At 35.8% G+C, this 24,511-nt stretch overlaps 2 protein-coding genes across 2 annotated transcripts; one reads left to right on the top strand and one right to left on the bottom strand.

The window, feature by feature from the left end:
• Positions 1 to 116: 116 nt before the first annotated feature.
• Positions 117 to 1,129, bottom strand: LOC134151818 (uncharacterized). Its single transcript, XM_062596659.1, has 2 exons — positions 1,083 to 1,129; positions 117 to 651 (listed from the first exon to the last, which is right to left on the bottom strand). Exons 1-2 carry the CDS (start codon positions 1,127 to 1,129, stop codon positions 117 to 119), a joined length of 582 nt encoding a protein of 193 aa, XP_062452643.1.
• Positions 1,130 to 1,348: 219 nt separating this feature from the next.
• CDCA2 (cell division cycle associated 2) lies at positions 1,349 to 14,741 on the top strand. The gene is made up of 15 exons (XM_062596897.1): positions 1,349 to 1,920; positions 2,601 to 2,731; positions 3,360 to 3,510; positions 4,312 to 4,502; positions 5,919 to 5,997; positions 6,871 to 7,106; positions 7,507 to 7,588; positions 8,110 to 8,333; positions 8,778 to 8,856; positions 9,721 to 9,779; positions 9,873 to 10,013; positions 10,686 to 10,881; positions 11,482 to 11,681; positions 12,062 to 12,949; positions 14,645 to 14,741. The coding sequence occupies exons 1-14, from the start codon at positions 1,389 to 1,391 to the stop codon at positions 12,911 to 12,913; spliced, it is 3,153 nt and encodes a 1,050-aa protein (XP_062452881.1). The 5' UTR covers positions 1,349 to 1,388; the 3' UTR covers positions 12,914 to 12,949; positions 14,645 to 14,741.
• Positions 14,742 to 24,511: the final 9,770 nt, after the last annotated feature.

Genomic DNA, 24,511 nt, shown 5'->3' with positions numbered 1-24,511 from the left:
GCGAGGAGAGGGGCGGGGCGGGAGGAGCGCCGCTTGTAGCCAATCAGAGGAAGAGAAAGGTACTGTGTTTGCATGCGGCTGGAAGTGGCGCCGAGCCCCCTGATTGGTGAGGACTGTCACGCGGCGGCGCCGCTCGCTTTGCCGACCGTTACCAAAGGGTGCTCCGCCGCGTGAGGTGCCGGCTTGGGACGCCTCCGCGGCCAGGAAGACAAAGAGTCCCTCTCCCGCTGTGGAGGCCCAGCGGCACGAGGGCGGGGAGGAGGCACGGGGCCGGGCTCCCCTGGACTGCCGTTTCCTCGTGCATTTCCAGCCTTGCCGCCTACCGGCTGCTGGCCGCGGAGGGGGAGGGCGGAGGGGAGAAGGCGCGGAGGGATACGCAGTGCTTCGACGCCGTTTGAACGTGGGAGGCGGGCGCGCGGCTGGCGGTTGTGGGGCAGCGCTGGGGCGGGCGTGAGGGCGGAGGTGAGGGGCGCCGCCGTGAGGCGGGGGGTGAACCGCGGCGGGTGCGAGCGAGGTGCGGTGCGCTGGGGGGCAGAAGGGGATGGGGAGCAGTGGCGAGGACGTATAGGGGAGCGGGGGGTGCCGGAGAGTGAATGTGGGGCACGGGGGTGCGCTGCCTGGGGAAGGGGCCGCACGGGGGAAGCGGGGTACCTGAGGAAAGGTGCGTAGAAAAAGGCTGCGTCAGTGGTAAGGGCGGGTGTTGGTCCCTTCTCCCTTGAATAACCAACTTTCTCTGACCAGATAGATAGAGGTATCACTTAAAAAGTTGTACATACACTATTTAACGTCCTTGTTTTGTGTGTGGCAAAATACAGGGAAAACGTCTTTTGAAGCTGAAGTTTGAGTGACTTTCTTGAACTCTGTGTGCTTAGCTTTAAAATTTAGAAAACTGAATGCAAAGTACGTGACTGTCTTAAACTTTCCAAAGGTAATGGCAAAGTGTTGATATCTATGGCAACAAAGTTGCGATACAGCACTTTACGGCAAAGTAATGACCATAAAAGTATTTGTGCTTAATATGCTTTATATTAATGTAAGATTTAGGTTTGTATAGGATAAAAGCACAGCATTTTTTTTCTTACTTGTGTAACATTTCTTTTGTAGTTTCTTTTTGCACATTAGTGTGCATTTCTGTTTAGTGCCAGCCTTACATGTCCTTTCTGTTTAGCCTTCCAGAGATACATTTTTTTTCCGTTCCTACCCACCCTGCTAAACCTTTTGCTCTAGAAAATTCCTCCAGTAAATTCCTAGATGTGGTAAAAGTTTGCAAGTTGTAGCTCCTACCAAATATCTATTAAGTCTTTTCTTTCTTTTGGTAGGGAGCTGTGGTTCCAGGAGGGCAGAGACTGATTAAGTTATCTCTGTAATCTTAGAATACATCACTAACAATGCACAGACAATCTGAAAATATAAATGCTACCCTAGAAGTTAAAGAAAATAAGAGTAGAAGTACTGAAGCAAAGGAAGAGGCCTGTTTCCCTGATCTGTCAAAAGACCAGAAGATTTGCAAAGTGACTGAATCCAAAATCACAATGGCATCTGAGAAGGAGAATTTTAGCGATGGGAACCAAACGCCGTTGAAAAAAAACACATCAAAATATACTAAAGACCTGGAGAAAGAATCATACCGCAACTGCAAGGATGTTGTTAACTATCAGCTCACTGAATGCTTTTTTGATACACGAAATAGAGATACATTTGGTGAATCTACTTTGCCCTTGAGCAATAAGGAAAATTTTTCAAAAAATAGACCTGTTTCTTTGGGGAGTGAAAGCTACTTAACACCTAACAAAGATAAAGCAGAAGAAAAATCTGATCACAGAGTATCAGAGAAACTGATGAGAAAGCCTGTTGATTTTGCAACTGTAACAATTGCTGAATTTGGGATTACTCCAGAATCTTTTACTAAACAATCTATAGGTAAGGCTGGGGTTACTACTGAAGTCTTTTGTGCTTCTGGGAAGGAACCCTGGAGGTCATCTTGTCCAGCAGCTTCTCAGTATGGAATCAGCTACAAAATTAGGCCAGGTTCAGGTTGCTCAGGACTGTGTCCAGTTGAGTTTCAAATGTCTAAGAATATGACCTGGATGTAATGTTGCTTTAATTTTCTGTTTAAACTTGTTTTCTGTTCAATTTGTTTGGTGTCAGTAAGTTTCTTAATGAAGTAATAAGATAAATTCTGCAAGTATTATTGACAGCTACATAATGCACAATTGAAAAGGAGAAAGAGATCCTAACTAGAAATATAGTTTAACCAGGAACTTGCTTTGTGTAGTGTTATTTTGTGTGTAGAAAAAGAATGTTCTGGTTTTCTGTTTCTACAAAAAAGGAATGTTATAATTTCTTATTTTTATCTTGAGCAGAGTTCTAGAATCTATTTTTAGAGACTTTGTTGAAAAATAGCATAGAAGAGAAGCACAGTTTCCTGAGCTGAACAGGTCAATCTGGATGTTTCTATAAACAGCATAAGCTCTTCTTTTTAAAAATAATTTAAATTAAATTAATCTTTATTTTTTAATTTTTTTCTCCACCATTTAAATCTTTTAAGTGTTTTAACATGTAAAGTTTCATAATATTTTTTCCTCTTGTGCTAATTTCAGAAAAGTCTCCAACATTGTTAAAGTTTAGACGAAGATCAACAATTGGAGTACGGGGGTCCCCAGAAAATAACACACTTATTCGATACCTTGCCCACCAGAGAAGGAATAGACAGAAAGAACCCTTTACACAGGTGAGAATCTTTCTCAAATATCTCGTGTGTCAGATTATTCCCTTAAGAAACAACATGTAAATCTTTAAATGTAATGTCTAATGATGGGAAGAAGAAGGTAAGTCTAAAGAGGACAATATAAGAAATAACCATAGCCTTAATTTTGTTGAATTTTCTTGGGCATCTTACTTTGAAATAAAGATTGTGATAGGTTTTGTTAGATTATAATCTGGAGTATTTTCTTCATGTCCAACATGCTCATATATTTTATTTTTTTAGCATAAACTTTACTTTCCTATATTTGTCATACTTGATGTATACATAACTAAAGTGTTGATAGCTCAAAGTGAAGCATAAATGACTTATTTTTAAATTAAGCTTGTTTTTAACTCAAGCTAACATAAGCTGTCAGAAAACAAATTCTGGATATGCTCTAGAGCGATGTATTAAGAAATGACAACAAACTTTAACAGAATTCTTGATCTAATTCCTTTTTTTTTTGTATATTTTTACTGTACAACTAAAGCAGCAGCTAGATTAAAGGCAAGAATTGCTGCTTCTCAGAGTTTGTTATGCTAAAATATGAAGTATCAAAGACATCCTTGTCCTGGAAAAAAGGGTCTCATGAGGTTTAATTTTGTTTTCACAGGCTAGTCCTTTTAACCATCAAAATGCTGGATCATTAAAGGACAAAATACGTGCTTTTCAAACATCTTTTAAATCAGTGCAAGAAGATGAAGGGAAGATTGGCTTCTCTGGACTCTCACAGGTGGCTGATGTTTCTGAGGAAGCGGGCTGTTGTAAGTTAATTATTTCTGGTCAAAAGTTTATCTTAAGTGTTAGTTCTTCCTTTAGTGCAAAGAAGCGAAACAACAATCACTTAATCTATAAAAAAAGTATCTTCCATTATAAGGATAGACAGTGGGTTTTTTGTGTTTAGTTTGAAGGGTTTTTGTGGGTTTAAACTTGTCTTATTTCTTAGAGAATCCTCAATAGTGATTTCTCAGAATAACCCCTGAAGAAATGGTTTTCTTTCTAGATTTATAACTTCTAATTTACTTTGTACTAAGCATTAGTGAATTCACACTTTCTCACTTCTTCCATAAAAGCAAGGATGATTGTAAAGCTTGTAATGACTGTTGTTAGCTCTTGCAACGGCTATCTGTGTTGATGATGATGTGGAGACTTCTGTTCAATAACTTTTATATGTAGTAACTTTAGAAACTATGTATTACAGTGTTTAGTTTCCATCTTTCTTAATGAAAACATTAAATATTACAAAAGCAAATCAAGGTGGTGGCATGATAGCTATGGGCTGATGATAATGCAAAGCAAACTGTAATGCTCTACTTTTTTAATATTGATACTCTTTGTAACTTTTATATGAAAAAGATTACTCCATTCTGGAGATTTGTCAATGTAGTGTTATTTGCAAAGTAAAACTCAAAATTTCATGCATATTTTTCTAGTGAGGGGGAAAAATGTAGCTTGTTGAATCTCACCATCCCTTTGGTAAATGAATAAAAAAAATAGCATCTATGAAAAATCTGAAGTTTGTGTTTGTGTATGAGCTTATTTGTTGTTGTTGTGAATCGATGCAGCTCAGAACAAAGTACCTTTTACAGAAGAGCACAACGAGGATCAGTGGAGTGAAAAGTTAATGTTTGTCTACAGTGGAGATGATTCCAGACAAAATTTCACGAACAGCAATAAAGCTGATACCAAGATACACAGTACTTCGTCTTCGTGCCAAGACGTGATTGTCACTGAACCTGCTGCTGCTGTTTCAAAGGTATTATCCGAGCGTGGGTAGAGGACCTGAAGAAGACAAATAGCACTGCAAATTTCCCTTGTAAGAATTTACGTCTTGCTATGGAAAGCAAGTGGAAACAATCTTGTATGGACACTGCTTTTGTCTGGCCTGACAGAAAATATAACCTAACCTCAGACATCTATTGCTGGCTCTTCTGAGGCTGTGCTCAGTTTTCTTTTATTTGCAAAGACTAAATATGGTTGCTATAAGCTGTTCTAGTCAAAAAGATTATGTTCTATTCTGATAATCAAAGGGAAAATGTATTCTATTAATAAAATTTAAGTATTTCTTAATTCTGGTTTCCAAACCATAGCTGCAGCTATGTAGGATTTCAAATCCACAGATTTGGAAAGTACAACTTTACAAAAGTCAACTCCAACTTTATTAAGCATTGCCTTTGAATGCAGTTTTTAATCTTCATCCCTTATGTTTGGCAATTATTTGATATCCTATGCAAAGAAAAGAATGAAATATTGTATACAGATGGAGAAATTAATTTGTGGGAAGTATCTTGTTTATAAATATCTCTAGTGATCTTTTAGTGTCATATATAAAAATAGTGAAGTGGGGGTCCACCTTTGCCAGATGTGTTGACATTGCTCTGATGTTGCAGGACCCAGAAGCTTCTGAGTTGTGAAACACGTGCAATGGTGTGAACAGTTGTATGGAGTTTAGGGAGAAACTTCATAAACTAGTGATTAAAATATAAAGGTTTTGCATTCCATTTCTTTCATTTCTGACATCTAATCCTTTACACATTTAGTCTTGTTGTTTTGGGAAAACTAATTCAAATAAAATAGTATATAATTGAGAAAACTTTGAAATCCTTATCCTTGAAGAGGCTAAAATGCGCTAGTTCATGCTATTTTAAAAGGCACCATTTACAAGTAGTTACTGACCAGATGAAAAGTGCTTCACTATTGTTAAAGCCCTATACTTAATAGACTTGCAGTTCATCTTTTACTGTATTTTGTCCAGTTTCAAGTTATTCATAATATGTAGTGAAAATTACTCTATCTCGCCCTGTCTTTGAGTATTAAGATCGATTTGAAAAACTTACAATTCTTTGGTCAGATAAGTGTGAAATATTCTTTTTAGACTAAAATATTCAGCAAATGGGTGAAAGAGAAATATTTTCTACTGTATTCAACAGCTGTTATTTAAGTTAAGGATTGAGAACCTCGGTATTCTTTCACACTTTTTTAACAATGGCAAATATTTGTGAAATTAGTAAATAACCACTTGAAGCAATACTTTGTGAAACACTTGATACTAATCTGTTTTGCCTCTGTCCTCATTGTTCATTTTTCAAAAAATCTAACATTATATTTTTAATTTCTTTATTATGTCATTACATATAATATCTTTCTACTCTTCTTATCACTTTTTCTCTAGAAACTGATCTGTGAGCAGCAGAATACTGTTGAGTCTTTGGAGGCTGTTCTAATTAAAGATACCTTAGAAACAAGCCGTGGTAAGAAGATTCATCACTATTATAATTTGTTATATTCTTATCAGAAACTGAAAACAATAGAGTAGTTTTATTGGAAGCCATGATCCCATATCTGTCTTCTTGTCTTTGATTTGTGATGCAGTAGAAACTTGATGCAACTTTGGTATAAAGGCTGACTGGATATGTGATAACAAGAACAGAATAAGTACTGTAAATCATTACCTATTCAAGTGGTGCTGCAGAGAGGGCTCAGGTCCCACTTTAAAAACTGAATTCATAGCTCTTCTTTGAGTACAGCATAGCATTAAACAGGTGTTTTATTGAAGGACAATTCACAGACAGAAAATAGATTTTATTGTAGAAGTTGAAATGTTTGGGATGAGGATGGGGCAAGGTCTTGAGTATGCAAACCCTTTTCCAATTCTGATACAAAAACCAAACCCCAAAATAAACACAGGCTGGAAATAATGGCTTTGTATTTCCCTTGATTTTGTTAGCCAGACAACTCTTAGAGAGGTGTAATTGAGCGGTTTATCTCTGTGAAGCAGAGGGGAATGTTAATGTAGAGATCCCTTCTGGATTGAGTACAATTTTTTTCATGGTTTGCATGGATGAGACGCGAATCCTTATGCAAAATCTCTTCAGGTAATACTCTCTTTTCACCTTTGTGTGTTGTATAAATTTATGAAATATGAAATGTACATGATGAACAGTAGCAGCAGAAATTTAGAGAAGAATTAATTTAGTAATTTAGAAGAATAATGAAACACTGGATGATGTTAATACACGTGTCCCAGTTGATAGACTGTGTACATTTATAATATATTTTGCTGAATTAGTCTTCTCAATTTTACTTCAGTCTTTAATTTTCATATCTGTTTACTTGCTCTGAAGTTTTCAGTCCTGAATCTGTCACTAAAGAAGACAGAAGTAATGTTACATCAGATCTAACCAGAAAGAAGGATAATTTTGCAGAAGAACTGAGCTTAGAAACATTTGATGAAACCAAGCCATCTATCACACCACTACAAACAGGAAATGTTTTATTAAATGAATGCACACAGAGTGGCTCCCATCTTCGATCTGTGTTGAAGAAAACACCAGTAAAGCAAATAATGGCTGGCATGAAGGTTGGTTGACTGACTTGAACATAGATACTAATACTGAGGATGCACTTCTGCAGTCATTACTGGACTCCTGAAAGTTGAATCAGAGTTAAAGATACTTTTTGACTATTGATAAAACCATTCCTCAGAAAGATATTCATAGATAACATCAAGTTCTGTCTACTGTTTGCCAATCATAAAAGCTTTGATGCTTTCATGTTATAAGAAGCTATATGTGTATGTTGTTGTTTTTATTGATTAGAAAACAAATAGATTTGTTATATGATTTGACTCATTATTAAATATTATTACAGAAAAAATTATTTTCACTTTTGATTTGAAGAAGGGCAGTATTTAAATACCATTGAATAGGTGGTTGCCAAATATGCGTATCAATCAGTTAAATATCACTTAAATCTGATAGGTATCAGATAATTCTGTTGACAGAAGAGGAAGTGAATCTCTCAAAGTCTGCAGTACCACAAACATCTCTGAATTGCAAGCAGGTGAGATTCCGTTTTTGTGTTTTTCTGTGAAAAAACATATTTCAATGTATTTTATGGGATCATAGGGTCTTGCTTCTTACAGTGGCTGAAGAACAATGTGCATACGAACAATATAGCTCCTGCATGATTAGCTCCTGCATGACATTTTACTGTGTGAAGTGGAAAATAAGGTTACAAAGGAAAATAATGTCTATTTAAAAAAAGAAAAACCTTTAGGAAGAGTATAATAGCAGGAATTATGGAATCACCTATTTTAAAAGAAATTTTACACTTCTGGCAATTAGAACTTGTAAAATAGTTGGTCTTGATTTTTCTAGTCTTCTATTTTTCACCTTCATTGATTCTTGATATTATATCAAAACTATACTGAAAATTCTGGTTGAATCTAAAGACCTCTAGGGGTTGTATTTTGCTGTTCGATTGGGAGATAGTTTTTAAGAGAATGTTAAGCCCCTTGAGGAGACCTATTAATTGAAAGTGGTATTTTAAGTTCACTAAGCAGTCAATATATCTTCTTACAGTAGAGGAAACTGAACAACACAGCTCTGAAAAGCAAAAAAAGAAAAAAGTTACTTTTGGAGAAGATCTAAGTCCAGAAATATTTGACAAAACTTTGCCCGCAAATACTCCATTGCGCAAAGGAGCAACGCCAGTCCGTCATCCAGGATCACAAAGCAGCAGTCCATTTACAAGATCAAATCTGACTGAAGAACCATTATCCCAGCCAAACTTTGACTGCAGTGATGTAAGTTTGTTTAAACTTATAAAAACAGCTTCTTACAGTCTCCTAGAATGTTTAATTATTTCCAGACTGTTTGTTTTTTTGAAAAGAAATTGCCTAAATATTAAAATATAGACTGCTTGATGCTTTAGAGTGACATGTTAAGAACCTTTCTTTTTTTTTTATTTTTTCCCCACTCCTTTGCTTTATGAATTCTGAATCACGCTTCTGGCTATGCAGCTGAGTTTAAAACTGGTAGCATATTAAATATTCTTGCCTTGGCTTATGTGTCCACTTCTAATACCGTATTTGTTACATGCAGCAAGTGAGTTGCATCATCAGATGCAACAGACAGAACATGTTATCTGGCTGTTCCAAACTCTTAACAGACAGAGTGTTTTCCAGTATATTTCTGAGATAGTATATCGGTAGTAAATTAAAATTTAATTTTTATTCTTTATCTTAAAGGAATGTATTGAGTCTGTTCAAGAGCTTGTGAAGGATTATGTTGCTGCAGAAGACTTTTTATCCATTCAAAAAATGGAAGGTAACCTTGAATGGTATTTTGTCTTTAATTTTGTCTCTGAGCTATGCATTGTTCTATATCTGAAAATTGAGAGATGGCACGGATTTTTATATATTTATATATATATGAGATGTATTAAAGCTTAATGCTAACATTTAAATGTTCTTGCCTTCTCATAAAGTTCTTTGCTGTAGCTGCAGTGTTTGTTCACTGTATAGTTTAAATGGGTGTTTTCTGAACTTGTATTATTTTTCTGTGGCAATGGCGGACGTAATTAGACTTGCTGCCTGCGTGTTAGTGGAATACTATTTTCTTAAAAGCGCATTTAGGTCTTCTCATGAATGGAGCATGAGACATGTGAAAAGTATGAAAGCTTTTATCATCTTGATTTCAGTTTTAGAGTTCTTAAAATTCATTTCTAGCTTTTACTGAAGAGCTCGCACATTTTGGCACTACTAGTATGTGTACACGATGAATTCCCTGGTGTTAAGCTGAATATAATAGACCCTAGTGAATGCCATAGTCAAATGGTATTAAGTTGTAGATGTTTTCTAAATTCATTTGAAATTTTAAATAATTGAGCTTACTGTCTTGATTCTGTTACTGTAGTTTTGATATTTTTAAACTATTTAAAAATATTTTAAAAACAAAGAAAAGGGAAAGGAAGGATTCCTACAGATTATATTTTATTCTATTTTGATTTGTTTTGTAAGGAGAACTGTCAAGCTTTATATCTCTTCATATTTGATTGCCCTTTGTGTGTATTACTCAAGACTAAGATAATTAAATACACTGCATCTAATGATAAAAGTTATTTGGATAGCCTCCTCAAAATGCGATTTACTTTGCTCTAAAACTGAATCAATATTTTATTTTCTTTATAAGTTATATTAGAAACTGACAGATCTTTTGTGAGAAGAACTCGGTCCTGTTCTAAAAGAAAGGTAGGTTTCTTTAGTGATGCTGTTTAATTAAATGCTCCAAAAACACATACATACATACTCAAACAACTTTTAAAAATTCACGTTGTTCTTCAGTTTAGCACCGTTTCAGAGGGGATTGATTTTAGCATCTCAAAAACCACAAGTGCTAAGAATAGTGACGATGCTAAAAATCCAAGAAAGACCAAATTTCAAAGACAAAAGAACACAACCACATCTGCTGCCAAGAAGACACTGGTAAGTGATGGCCCACTGTAATTTGTGAATACTGCCTTTATTTCTCTGTCCAAATGTTTTCTGCAATTAGTCTTTTTCCTGCGTATATTTCCCATGATTATTTTACTCTTTATGGTAAAGACTTTCCAAAAAGTGTTCTTCTGTGTTGCTCACAGTATTTTTCTTATTTCTTTCTATCTTCTCTTGTTTGTTAAAGTTGGCTAGTAGGGGATTAAATAGAATCATAGAGTCAGTAAGGCTGGAAGGGACCTCTGGAGATCATCTAGTCCAACCTCCCTGCTCAGCAGGGTCACCTAGAGGATGTTGGACAGGGTTGCATCCAGGCGGGCCTTGAAGATCTCCAGAGAAGGAGACTCCACTACTTTTTACTTTTAGGGCAAAAAGGATATGTCACAGAGATAAAGGAAAGGACATTTCAGACCTTACTGACAGAAAATGAGTTTAAGGCTCTTCTCAAGAGTATGTAGTAGTAACTCTCCTTAGAAGGCTTAGAAGTAATTCTTCTAAGCCTTTCAGATTTAGATTAATTTGTAGATGGTAAAACAGGTGGAACCTTAATTTTAGGGAAATTAGTTTTCCATCAAAATCCAAAATGATGACACTTGTTTGAAAATATTGCAAAGGATCAGTATAATTGTATTATACTCTATTCAATCTTCTCAATCTCTTCAGAGAGTAAAACATACAAGCTATGGAAAAAGAAGAAAGAAAAAGGTAAAGAAATCCCTATATGGGGAAAGAGAAATGGCTTCCAAGAAACCTCTTCTGAGTCCAATCCCTGAGATTCCAGAGGTTTTCTCTTCTACCTCATCTCCAAACACACCAAGACAAATGCAAGACAAACATAAGACAAATGCAGTTTTCCCAGGTAATGTGCTTCTTAGTTTTGTTTTACCTTAGTTCTTCTGTTGCTATTTCACATTGCTATTTATCAGACTTCTGATAGCTATCATGTTTGGAATATCGGTAGAGCCCAGTATGGTGGGTTTTTGTGTGTGTGTCGTTTAGTTTTGTTTTGTTTTGTTTTGTTTTTTACCTTTAATGGCTTCTGGAGTACAGTGAAGGAGAAATAAATAGTAATCTGTAATAGTAGAGCCCAGAGGATCTAATAATATAGATCTAGTTAGATCTAATAATCTAATAATTTCAAACTAGATAAATTTAATTCCTATGGAACTCCAGTGTAAAGCTGACAACTAGACCAAAAAAGGAAAGCCGCCGCTCTGTAATTTGACTGGACTATTTATTTATTTATTTATTTATTAACTGATAAATTGGGCCTGAATAGGTGAATAATGTGCAGTATCTTTCTATGTAGGTAGATACCTGAAATGATTGATTAGAAGTTACTTTTTTGTGAGTAAAATACTGTAAAGTTTTTACTATAATATTTTTAAAAAATTGATTTTGTGTGTTCACAAGTAGAGTCAAGTAATCCTGTGTTTATTCTAATTCAAATGATTTTTAGATAATTCCAAATCCAAGAATGCTTATGACGATGCTCAACAGAAAAAAGTGGTTGAAAGAATGAGAGGAAAAAGCATCCATGCAATTCACACATGTCCAAACTCTGACGACCTGGACGTTGTGGAAGCCAGCAGCTCCAATGACACAGTGTTTCAGACTTCAAATGGTGATCCAGAGTCCGTTTCAAGCACTCATTACCAGGTAACTGATCTGTTCAAGGGTATGCCAAAAGAAAATAAGTCAGAATTGTAATTTATATTGGATGAAACAAATTAATATTCTGGGCAAGAAAAAAAAATCAACTGTAAGGGTGGTTAAACACTGGTGCAGGCTTCCTGGAAAGGCAATGGAACCTCTAACATTCAAAATAGTTGAAACTTAACAAGGCCTTAGGCAACATAATCTAAGTTGGCCCCGCTTTGGAGCAGGTTCCTTTCAACATACAGAATTCTATGATTTTTGAGAATGACTAGACTACTGAGGAAAACAAGTAGCAGTAGTCCAGTCATCAGCTGTTTGAAACCATCTGTGAGTGGATTACCTTTCACCTGTAATTAAAAAAAAAAAATCATTTTTTACAGTTTCCAAACCTTGTTGTGCCAGAGGCAAAGTGCATATTTGATACATCTGACTATGTCCTGCAAGGTGAAGAGACTGCATGTATAGAAGAAGAAAAAAGCAATTCCTTGATAGAAAACAAGAAATTAAGAGGGAATTACCTAAATAAAGGAGAGCTGCTAACAGGGCTAGAGTTCCTGGAATCTCAGGACGCTCCTGTACCTGAGGATGCCCAAAGAACAGAGTGCTCACCAAAACACTGTTTAAGAGGTAGACTACCAAGAAGAAGAAGAAATAGTACTATCTCTAGTCCTTATACTGAAAACTTCCATTTTGAAACAACTGGAAACAACCTTCCAGTTTCTTCTTTTAATGTGGAAGAAGTCTTATCTGCTCCTCAACTGAAAAATGACTCCTCAGAGCCTTTTAGAAGACTGAGTGATGATAGTGGTAGGAAAAGGAGGGTGAGACGCAGTATGAGACTACATAAAGATGCAGAAACTGAAGGGCTTGCATGGATTCAAGTACCCGATGAGATTCAAATAAAACCTCAGCTGTTAGCTTCCTGTTGCAAAATTAGGAGAACAATAAACGTGTCTGTTCTTAAAGAATCTGAGAAAGTTTGCCATAGAGAAGAAAACCTCATCCAGTTTTCAGCACCAGCAAAGGAAAACAATGACTCTGTTCGTCTTGCTGATGGTCCTTGCAAAAGGTGGAAGAGGAAAAGCATGTGTGTACCCATACCTCAAGAAACAAGAAATTGGTCTCAAACCCAGAAAAGGAACACAACAGAATTGGAATACAGGAAAGACAGAAGTAACCAAAAACATTGTGAAGAAGCAGAAATCGCTCTTGAAAACCAGTCTGATAATTAGCAAAAGTTCGGCTACCTCTGATTTTTTAAAGAAAAGGTTAGTATTTTAATATAGATATTCTGTATTCTTAAGTGCTGTTTAGAAATAAGACATTATGTCCTTCTTCTACTTAAGGCATTATTTCCATATTCATGTATATTTCCATATACATATACATATAAACATTATTTCCATATTCATTTTCTGAATAACTTAAAATTTCTCTTCCTTGTCTTGATGACTAAAATGCTTGAAAATCAGACCTGTAAGGAGGACCTAGCTTGGCTCAGAGAATTTCTTTAGTAAACAGTAATGATAGGTAGTCAAGAGGATAAAGCTTTCTCTCCCATTATGACTGAATTTTGATATCGTCTCTTTATTCTAGTCCACATCCTTACTCGTGCTTTTTCATACTGTAGTGCTGTCTTCAGAGCAATAAATTAGCAGCCATTAACTGCTAACGTTATAAAATGGACAAATTTTCTGCAACGCTAAGCTCAATCATTTCAAGAAGGAAAAAATGAATTTCTTAACTAAGATATATTTAGTCATGGTACTTGCACAGCAGTGTGGTCTTTTTTGCCCTTGAAACTTAGTAGCAAATATTAATTGGGATTTGTTTTATAGGCCATCTTGGCACATTTGCCCCACTTGCTAAGGCATAATTAACATATGAAGTTGTTAAATGGAGAAATGTCAGCGAACATGTGGTTCTTGGCTGTTGTAAGTAAAGGAACAAAGCTGGTAGCTCCAAAAATACAAACTGTAGTGACAGGTTACATTTTAGACAGGTGTGAATTGATACTAATCCATTTTTGCAGTTAGGGCTTTTTCCTTTTTTCAAAAGAACAGGGTTCAAGCCTAAGTTTTGTTATATTTTGAAGTTTAATCACAGTATATAAAATCTGAGTTTGTCTTTAGTAGTTAAACCATGATGTTTTATGGCCAAGTATGCCCTACCAGATGTAATTACTTGAAATGTTGATATTTCCCATGTGATCTTTCTTTGTATGTTGCTTTTATAAATAATTGCTTTTGAAACCCATATTTTCTTCTAGATTTTAAAAAGATCATAACCTTGAAATTCTCTGCAAATAAGATAACAAAGAAACAGCCCCTGGTTTGGAGGGGCAGGGGAGAAGGGGGGGGGCTGTTCCCGTCTTCTGTGGGGATCTTGTTTTACCTTCTGGGCACAAGCTGGGATAGAGTTGATATTACTAAGGGCAAAATTTTTTATTAGCGTTACTAACCTATGCTTCTTTGGAAAAGTTAATCATCAAAAAGTACATATTTAAAATATTTATTGTATATAACATGCTAATTTTTAAAAGTTAATTTGGTTAAGAAAAGTCAGAGTATCCAGAAACGATATAAAAACTTATTGTATGATTAATGTTTCAATCTTCAATGTATATGTACTAAATATAGTGCATAATATTCAATAGTTGACCTGTCATCCTACCCTTTTCATTTGTCTAGTTTGAGCTTCGGCTGTGTAATAAAAAATGATGACTATAGGTGGTCTACTTAAACATTTGGTATTACTTCCATTTCTCATGCTGTTCTGTTTCAGCCCTAGTGGAATACCTGTGCCAGCTTTCAGGAAATAGCTTTATGTTGAAAATGATCTATGCTGTGACATTGTTTATACCATTATTGATGTGGAATAAAGTATATTATGTACTTGGCTATTTTTATAAAACTTAAACAAAACAGTTTCATTTTTTGTGCATGTTTTACTTCTCTCTACAGACATCATCAGTTTTTCCCAAGACAAGAAATCCTAAGAAACTTGAAAGAAACTTCATTAATTAAATGCTGTTCATCTTGTCCTGCCTTAGAAACATTACTGAAGTTATCGAAATGGTCTCCTTGATTTTATTTTGGGGTTTGCTTTTGTGTCACAATGAAAACTTTAGATTGGGAAAAAGGATGGCAATGGTTACTTGGGTTAAATCTTCTTCTGATAGTAGTATATTGCTTTGCCAGGAGAGGGCAGTCTAACATGAGTTTTTATGGGCAAACCTGAATTATTTTGAAAACGAGATAGTCGTGTACAACATTATTGAAAAATTACTAGCTAAGGATAAAATTTAAAGCTACTTGAGTTTAAAACTAACTAGTAGTAGCTGCTATTTCTAGCATCCAAAATAATCAGAACTAGCTTTCAACAGTAATTGTTTTTTGTATGTTTTTTTCATCTGTTGATTGCATTCTTCTAAGCATTCAAATTAATCTATACTAGAAAGGTGAAATGCATACGCATTACATTCTGGGTATGAATTTCTATGTTGTGTAGCGTTCTTTTAAACACAATAGAGATCTACAGTTGCAGCTGAGATCTTAGGGCATACCTGTTGTATTAAATCTAGCAGTAAGTGAAACCTGACATTTTGGGTCTCAGATACTGAAGAGCAAACTTGAATATTCAGTTCAACTACAGGGATGTCCTGGAAGGAGAGGCAGTAAACTAGCATGTGCTAGAAGACTTAGTTTCTAAAATGCTGCCCAGAACATACTTTTTGTGATGTTGCTGACTTATGCAGCAAATACAGCAGCTGTGGAAGAGAATTCTCCCTCAGAGGTTTCACGGGTGGATGAGTTAAGTGCACTTTAGATGTGAAGTGTAAGTAAAATCAGAAATAAAAGAGCTAGACCAAGGGGAAGAAAAACCGAGTTTGGATTTGCCTTATGGCACAATTTAGTTTAAAAGAGTTGTTAGGAATTACACGTGGATACTTGACTGCAATTTGCAGGGCTTAAATGAGGGCGAGGTTGTAGCCTACAAAGATAAAAAGAGGTTGAAGTAACTGGGTTTAATCTGGAGAGAAAAATTGAGACAAGTCTTCAATTATGCAGAAGGCTGTAAGTGGGGGGCATGGTTAATAATCTGTTCTACATATCCATACCAAAAGGAACAAGAAATATGTTTAAATTAGAGGAAGATATCTCTAATAGACGTTTTAGAAGTTCCTGCAGTAGAGATAGTTGAGCACTGGGATACATTGCCTTGGGAAGTTGTGGAATCTCCATCACTGGAGGCTGTTAAGAACAGATTAGACAAATATCTGTGAGGAATGACATATGATCCTTCACTGAGGTAAGAGTAGGGCCTGGATGGCCTCTTCAGGTCCCTTCTGGCTGTGTTTTCTGTGATTGCTAGAGATCAGGGATACAAGGGCTGAACTGGGACTTGATTATAGTTAAGACTTGAGTTAATATCTATCACAAAATAGGGAATGGGAGAATTGCGAATGCTGGGGACTTGTTCAGCTTAGGAAGAAACAGGGGAATTTGGGACAGGTCTCTTTATCTTTGGAGTCTATCTGTAATTGTTAGGCTAACAGAAAGGTCTTGTTATTTTAAACATTCAGCTCTCACATGACTTTCACTTTTAGGAAGTGAAAAATATCCATATAGACTCCTGGCACAGTATGACCTGCAAGTTGATGGCCATGCTGTTATGCAGGAAGTGTGGTCCTGACACTGACTCTTTGCCGTCATTTTTCACACATTTGAACAGCAGAATGGACAATGCTGACTCCGTTTCAGTTTTACCTTTCTAAATTTGAGTTAACATTAAGCTTTGAATGACCAGCAGACTCCACTATCCCTCTTCAATCAACAGAAGTATTTTTTTAAAGTAGTTTCTTGTTTTCATTGTTACTTAGAGATGTAGTAATTAAAATTCAGGTGTATTGTCTGAATGCGGACAGATCTCAAAATTCAAATAATTTTATACTGGTAATTCTGGCTTTCAGTTGTTAGTTGTGGTGCTATCTGGAGTTTTAATGGATTTTAATAATATTCCGTCCTGCTCAGTTAGCTTAGTGACTCTAATACAGCCTGCAATTTTAGGTAAGAGAAAGTCTTTGGACAGAAGAATGCACAAAATCAACAATGTAAAAATGAGAAAGAGTGATTATTTTGCCACTCTGTTGTAAATGATGTTATTAATAAGCAAGGGCAATTGCTTGCTTCCCTTTCTTACACTGTCCCATGAAGTCCAATCTTACAGATGAGTATCTGAAAAGTATCAGTAGAGAGTATATCACAGTTGGAATTGCTTTCCTTTAGACTTGCATCGTGTCAGTGAGCTGAAGGTACAAGGAATGATGATAATTATGCTTGATTTCTTCAGAAAGCTTTAAAGAGAAGGATTAGGCTCCCATTATTATTGTTGGTTTCAGTAATTATTTTATGCCAACAATTTGCCAAAATTAAGACACATATCACTTATAAAAGTTAATGACTATATGACTAAGTTTACCCACCTGTGAATTAACAGAAATAAGAGCTCTTCTCAATCTGACAGTCATTCTAAGCAGAGAAAACAGTGAGAATTGTATATGCCATTTTTTCTAATTTACTGATAAGTCATACTTTTTAAAATAGTTGTAATTAAACATTTGTGTAATCCTCAGCTTATTTTTCTCTACTTGCTGCTGACCACTTAGGCAATAAAAGGAGATATTGAAATACAAAAGGGTTATATATCAACTTCACTATTTTATGTTCATTTAGTTTTGATGTAATCATGTAGCTGTTTGAACTGCACTAAAATGTTTTGTGCTTTTCTTCCTCCTGACCGAATCCTCTAGCACTCCTGTTGTTCACTTAGAACTGGAAGGATGTTAGTGGTGAACTGATCTATACACAAGAAAGCAAACAGAAGAGCATTGTTAGATCTATATACAAGGAGCTGAACAAAAAAGCCATTAAAGTGTGTCAAGTATAGTTTAAGCACACAGAAACAGGAGTGTCAGTGAAGGAAATTTGATTTCAAGCTGCTAACAGGTAGGTAAGCAATAGCAATAATAACTTTTTAAACAAACTGTTAAGTGTAGTTGAGTATTCCTTCAAATTGCACAATTGTTAAAATTAGGAGGTAAACAGTACAAATCAAAACATTCTAGCTTGAAGTAGGTAGGGTTTAATTTTCCTGTGTCCCCATGGAAAAGATAAAGTTGTGCCTATGACATATAGACAAGAAGGCTAATGTATTAGTTTTGTAATTAAGTCTTGTAAATTGTGCATAACAGAGCGGTTAACTACTTTAACCAAGCTTTAGAGGGGGAAGAAGAAAAACCTGTGTGCACTGGGAATGAGGGCATGGAACATATTCCCTAACTCAAACCTGAAAAACCTGGTGTTAGTCTTGGGTTATTTCCAGTGACCCTTTGACTCCCATCTTCCTGCCCCCTGCACAGATTTGGAACTGGTCAGCCATTTCTGTTTTTGGAAGGGAGAGGAGACAGATATAATGAATGGCTTTTATTGTGCAATATTTCAAAACCTTTTTGACTGCATTCGGATGGGATGGAAAATGTTCTACCCTGTGCTGCAGCCAAAACAAACAAAACATATTCCCTAAACCTGGATGTGTGTTTCACTCAAACTGGCAGTAGTTAAAGCTCTACTCTTAAACAAGAATTTAGTTTGACAATTTTTAGGCCTTGTTCAGCTGAATATAACAGCCAAAGAAAATACTTGGGGGAAAAAAAAATTAAATAATACATATATTTACAGCTTGCAGGTGGCATTGATTTTTGCAGTTCGGAGTATTTAGTTTTAAGAATCCCTGTTAGTTGGACTATACTGTAGATTTAGAAAAATATTCTTATTTGTCTCCTTTTTTCCTCTTTTTTGAATGAGTTTTTCTTATGAGAACAATCACTCTGAAGGAAAATACATTTTATGTAGCTCCCTGATGGGTGATAAATAGCTGAGATTCAAGGCTTTAAAGTTTCAGGTCTACCAAGAAACTGAAAATTCTACAAATGCAAGACCCAGCAAACTAGCAGAAAAAGCTCTTGACAGAAGCCTGCTATGGACTGGCTTCCAGCTCCACTAAGGTGTAGTTTAAATACCCTCTCTATGGTGCAGGCTTACTGCTGTTTTTTGGCATTGCCAATCAATTCAGTAAAGACTTTGCACTATGTAACTCAGATTCATGTGATACATGTTTTATGGCCTGAACAACCATATTTATTAACAAAACTTCTAATTTAGACACCTATGTCCAAAGGCCTCTGGGTGCAGTAACAATGAAGAACTAAAACTATAAATTACTAAAGTGGCATGATGCTTTTAGATCCCCCTGCCAGCAAATAATTATTTCTGACAATCCTACCCTTCAAGCCAAAATTGCTTCAAATGATAAAATACAAAACTCTTAATGTTCTTAAGCAGATAAATGAACATCATATTTTTTCTAAATCATTATGATGAAACAGTAAAAGATTATAAATGAGATATCTGAAAGTCTGGAGAGAAGTTGTAAAAAAAAAAAACAATTGCAATTATTCCTGGAAGGCCATATTGGTGTAGTAAATGAAGCCTCAAATTAGGAATCTGAGGTATGGGCTTTTGTTTTCTCCACGGTCTGTGAATGGTCTTGTGCTGTTTCTTGAATCAAGCGTTACTTAGTTTTCTTGCTCTTTGTTTTTCATTTATTTGCCAGCACTCTAGCGTCAGGGTGAAAAATATGGATTTAATACCACCATCCATTAAATCAACTGAGTTATACTGAAGACGCTTCTGAAGTTGTGCTTCGCTCTGTCATAAATAACCTGCTTATGCCAAACAAATGTTTGGACAAACAAATGTGCTTAGTTCCGTGTTCAGAAGGTCAGTAATGCTGAGTTTTGGTAGTAAATAATATTCATTAATAAAAAAACAGTAGGGTTGCAAGGAAACTCAAGTTTGAATTGTGATCTTTTTGTTTTAAGTATCCTCATCTGTGCAGGATTGTTGGGGGAAAAAGTAATTGTGTGGGTACAAATATTAATGATGGTTAAAAAGGTAATTTTACTCTCCTCTCAAGAGAAAAAGCGTAAGTACTCATGGTACGCAAAGAAAGCTTTGTAAGGTTTATAAAGTAATAAAAGTAGTAAAAAGTAGTACATTTAGGTTATCTTAATGCTAAGCATTACATAATATAACTTATGGAATACAAGCCTTTGTGGCTTGGTTGGAATGGAATACAAGTCCAACTTAAATATTTGTCTGTTGCATCTCTCCCACTGCCTGCTTCTCACAATAGATAGAAGCTTATTGTGCATTGCTGAGTTCTTCTGCAGCACTGTGCGTGACTGCGTGTGGTTCGGAGTGTGGTGCCCTCTGGTCTGCCTCTTACCCTTTTTCTACCTTCCCCATACTTCCTCTTCTTACTTAATGCACCAATTTCCAGCTCTTGTCAGTCACAAAATGCCAAGCTCATTCCCCAAGTGATGATCTGAGAAGGGAAATGAAGCAGCTGGTGGCCCAGAGAATTATGCATGCAAGATATTGTGAGCAAATCAAAGCAGTGCTGCCAGGAGCTCTTTCTAATGCCTGGCACACTGCCTCCTAGCAGAGCCTCAAAAACCCTTAGTCACAGCCAGATCTGTGGTGTTAAGCACCTTGGAGTTGCACCTTTATATAAGGTTGAAGAAAATGATAAGGTGTAGGCAGAATTAACTATGTAGTTCATGCTGACACACCAAATAGACAAAGCCTTAAATTATTCCTCTCTTATTAGCAAAGAAAACCTCTGCTTCTAGACATCTCTTTTTTTTTATTCCATAAGGATCAGTAAGGCCTAGGGACTTGGGGTGGTAGTCGAGAAATCTTAAACTGCCTTAAAACTTTGTTTCCATATTTTTAGCCTGCTTTTGATATTGAATGCAGTACAACTAGTATGACTGTGCCAAAAGCTGTTTAAACAATATTAAGATGTTTTCTTCAAACTTTTCCCTAGGAAGATACTCTTTTTCGAGAGGAATGTTTTCCCTGGAGCATTACATCATGAAGTGGTTCAGTTCTTCGAGTAAGAAATTGGACCAAATGGTGGAGAAGGTCTCCAGGGGAAACATACTTATGTTGTTAAGTATTCCCACCAGAAAGCTTAGAAACCGCTTACATATTACCATTCTGTCCACATTTAGCCTTTCACCTTATTGCAGCTGAACAGAGGGAAGGGGGGTTGTTAGACTTTTTAAAAGAAATTTGAACCTTCTTTGTTTTTGTCATTACATTTTTTCCCCTTCTTATTGTATCTTGTGAGTGAACACTGGTAATGGAATGTCTCATTTTTGACAGTAATGCTGCATAAAGGTGTGTTTGTTTTATGTATGTACTGCTAATGAAATTACAATCACAATTATGAAAACTTCCTTAGAAACTGAATTTAGTTTTTGTTTGAGGATTAAAATGAGAGGAACCTCTGAGAAAACCAGAGGATGAAGGAATTTGGGTGGATTTATGGGACAGCAGCCATATGAACAATGTCTGAGCTGGAACAGTATAGTGTTTCCTCTTGTTTATGGAATAGTTTCACATCAAAGATGGAGGTGCTTGATACGCTATCCTTTATCAAATGAAAATCTCAGAACAGTGAGAAATATATTCATTAAATTTAGTAGTGGAGGTCAACAGGCTTCTTAAAATACGGCATTTTTAGTTTGTAGAACTGTTCTTTGAAAACTGATAAGCTTGCAATTTCAAAAAGCTCCACATTCTGCTTTGCAGACAAATTAAGGACCTAAAAGCATATTCAGGGTGTAAGTTGGATTAGAAAAGTTTTGAATTGTTCTTCAACTTCAGTTCACACAATTATCCTACAGCACGTAAAGTGAAAATAGATACTAGTGTCGTAACTATGGAGCTAAGTTAGAAAGGAGCGTCCTGCAACAATTCTGAGTCATGTTCCTGTGGGCATATGCAGAAAGCATGTTCTACTGCCCCAGATTTGTTTGATGGACAAAGATTTTTGTCTTTGGAGTCTTTTCTTTGGCACCTTCAGTCCTTAGAAAAACAAAAACAAGTAAAAACTTAATTGAATTTGTTTTTTTCCCCTCACTCAATTTTACATGATACTCTATAATCATAAGCAGTTGAAGAGAAGGTCAAGCCTTAGAGAAGCTTTCTCTTCCTATTTGAGATTTACTCTTTCTAAAAGTCTTTGTTTGTTGTTTTTTGGGGTGATTCTTTATTTTAAATGAAAGCAAAGGCAGACTTCCACTGTTCATAACAAAAAAGACCATTAAGCTCGTCCAGCTGTTGAGGAACTGGCACTTAAATTGATGACTGGAAATTGGCACAGGATTGTAAAAGATTTGTGCCAAAACATATTTAAATTATGTAATCATATTAAATACACACTAATTACACTGTGTAAGTTATTGCTAGTTTCAGGTTATGAAATCATTCAATAATAACAGAAACAGTATATAGTAGATAGCAGTTTGTCTTTTCTTACAGTGTTGTATTCTGAAGCTTATTGAAATCAATGGAAATACAAAATAACGCATTCTAGATGAGGCTATGGTATGGTATTGCATCATTCCAGTAGAGAAAAATGAAGAATCTGCTTGTGAGATAAGCAGTCTGACCTAATGTCTAGAACCCTGAAGCAACCAGCTATTTAGATGTTTTATTTCTGCCATAGAACAAATGTAGCAAAGCTGACAACAGGGCCAACTTCTCACACTGACAATTCCCAGTGCTTCTCAAGCCTCTAGGCAGAAAATGGCATATTTAGTTTGCAAGAGTTACACCATCTCCAGAGTAAGTGACAAGTCATGTCAGAGTTTGTTTTTTTTTTTTTTTTTTTAATTGTGGGTGCTTCTATGAAAAGAAAGCTTAGTCACTCCCATAGCTTGATCAGCTATGAGACTGCACCAGAACTTCCCCTTACAGTCCATGCAAAATGGTAGTCCTGTAATTGTTGCCACTGGAAATCACTTGGTTTTGAAGAGCTTGTGTTCTTCAGAGTTTTTCTAACTAAAATTATCACTGCTAATGAAGCTGAGACTTTACCACTGATGCTTTTGCTTTAATTCACAAACTCATTCTATTTTAAAAATCCTCTTTTCTAGCATAGCTCCTTACCATGTCTCCCAAAATATGTGCATCAGAAAACATATCTACTTGAAAGTTTTGAACTCTAAGAATATTTAGTAGAATCAATTGCCACTTAATCCTCCTGCTGCTCTGAACAAAAAGTAAAAAGATATATTTACTTTTGCTTCCTTTCTCAGCCATTTTTTTCACTGCAGAACAAACTTTTAAAAACTGATTATACCAGATGATTTAATGGTATGGCCAAATAGTCCCTCCTTGATTAAGATGGATGGTAGCTGTGTTTGAAGTAATAGTAATTAAGACTCCCATGGCAAGCGAGAAAAATAACAAATGAATCTAGTAAGAGCTTATGGGGAAACTCTTAAATTGAAAAGTGTTTTTGAAATCCAAAATTCCTTAACACTAGTAACACCTTAGGTTATTAAAACTCAAACGATTAATAAAATCCAAATTATTTATTATGTGTATTATTTATGCTTTTTATATTTCAGCATTTGTACATTTTTCAATTTTTTAAGTTATCAAAGACCTAGCAGATACTTAGGTCCTGGATTTTTCAACACAGAAGAGATACTTTCAGTTAAACCACAAGATTGCTTAAACAAAATGAGTTTAATTATTTCAACAAGTCTTTTTTTTTACGTGATATATGCACGTGACAAAATGTCTTTCTATCACAAAAACATTGCATTTCTACAATGCATCTTCTGTCCTGGGAAGGCATACCTTCTCAAAATACACTGAAAATCAAGACTATGTGGTCTAATAAACATTACAAGGATTCCTAGTCCTGAACTGCTTTTGTTTATGGAGTTCTAGAGCTCTTTTGATATTGGAGAAGTCATTTCATAGTTTGATGCCTCAGTTTCTACATGGGTTAAATTAGATGTTCTCCATCTCTTGACAGTTGCAGAAAGTATTTTTCCAGTCTGTAAAATACTGTGACACAACCATTGAAGTATTACTGTTTTTAACTATTTTTTTTTACCAATTTTATTTGTGTGTACAGACGTGAAGCAGTTAATATCTGATGGTCAGGAGTGTTAATGCTATTGCTGTTCAGGTGTGAGTGACAAAAAAAAGCTCACATGATTTAAGGGTGGCACTGCTTTTAGAAGAGAGGTGGCTTGTTCAGCTTTTTAAAGTCCTTAAGATAATGTCTTTTATATCTATGATTGATTTATTTGATATTTATGCAGTTGGCAGTGGGATTTGAAATATAACATAAGCACTTCCTGAGATGTCAGTACTCCAATGTTAGTGGTCTGAACAAGGATGTAATTCATATCTGCAGGTGCTTACTCTGGTATCAAACACTTCAATAACATCATGCTTGTGGAATCCGGCACTCCCCAGTGTCCCATTTGTATCCTGATATGCCCACGTCTTTCCTATGTGTGTTTTTCTTTCTTAAGGAGCTCTCATTTCCTTCAATAGGATATGTTTTATTTCATCCTTTTTCCTGCATTTACTCATATTAATGTCACCGCATTCACTGGTAATAGCTCGGCTTGGAAATAACCCGTATATCCCTGAAAACACTGGGCCTGAAATTTAATGCCTGGGATACTTTATTAAGAAAGAATAGATGTTTAAGTGAAGGGAGGTGATCACTTCTTTTTGGGCTCTAATTTGATTTAACTGATTTAAAGGTGCATCAAGCATGCTCAATCATAGTATGGTGGCCCTCTGCATTGCTCTGTTAAGCAGTGTTTGAGAATGGTTAGCACAAAGTTTTCTGGGGCTTTTCTGCTTTTTGGCCATGCTATTGGA

The sequence above is a fragment of the Rhea pennata genome, chromosome 28 (assembly GCF_028389875.1).
Source record: "Rhea pennata isolate bPtePen1 chromosome 28, bPtePen1.pri, whole genome shotgun sequence".
Classification (NCBI taxonomy): domain Eukaryota; kingdom Metazoa; phylum Chordata; class Aves; order Rheiformes; family Rheidae; genus Rhea; species Rhea pennata.
The sequence above is the reverse complement of the archived record's forward strand: the minus strand, read 5'-3'. Positions and strand labels throughout refer to the sequence as shown.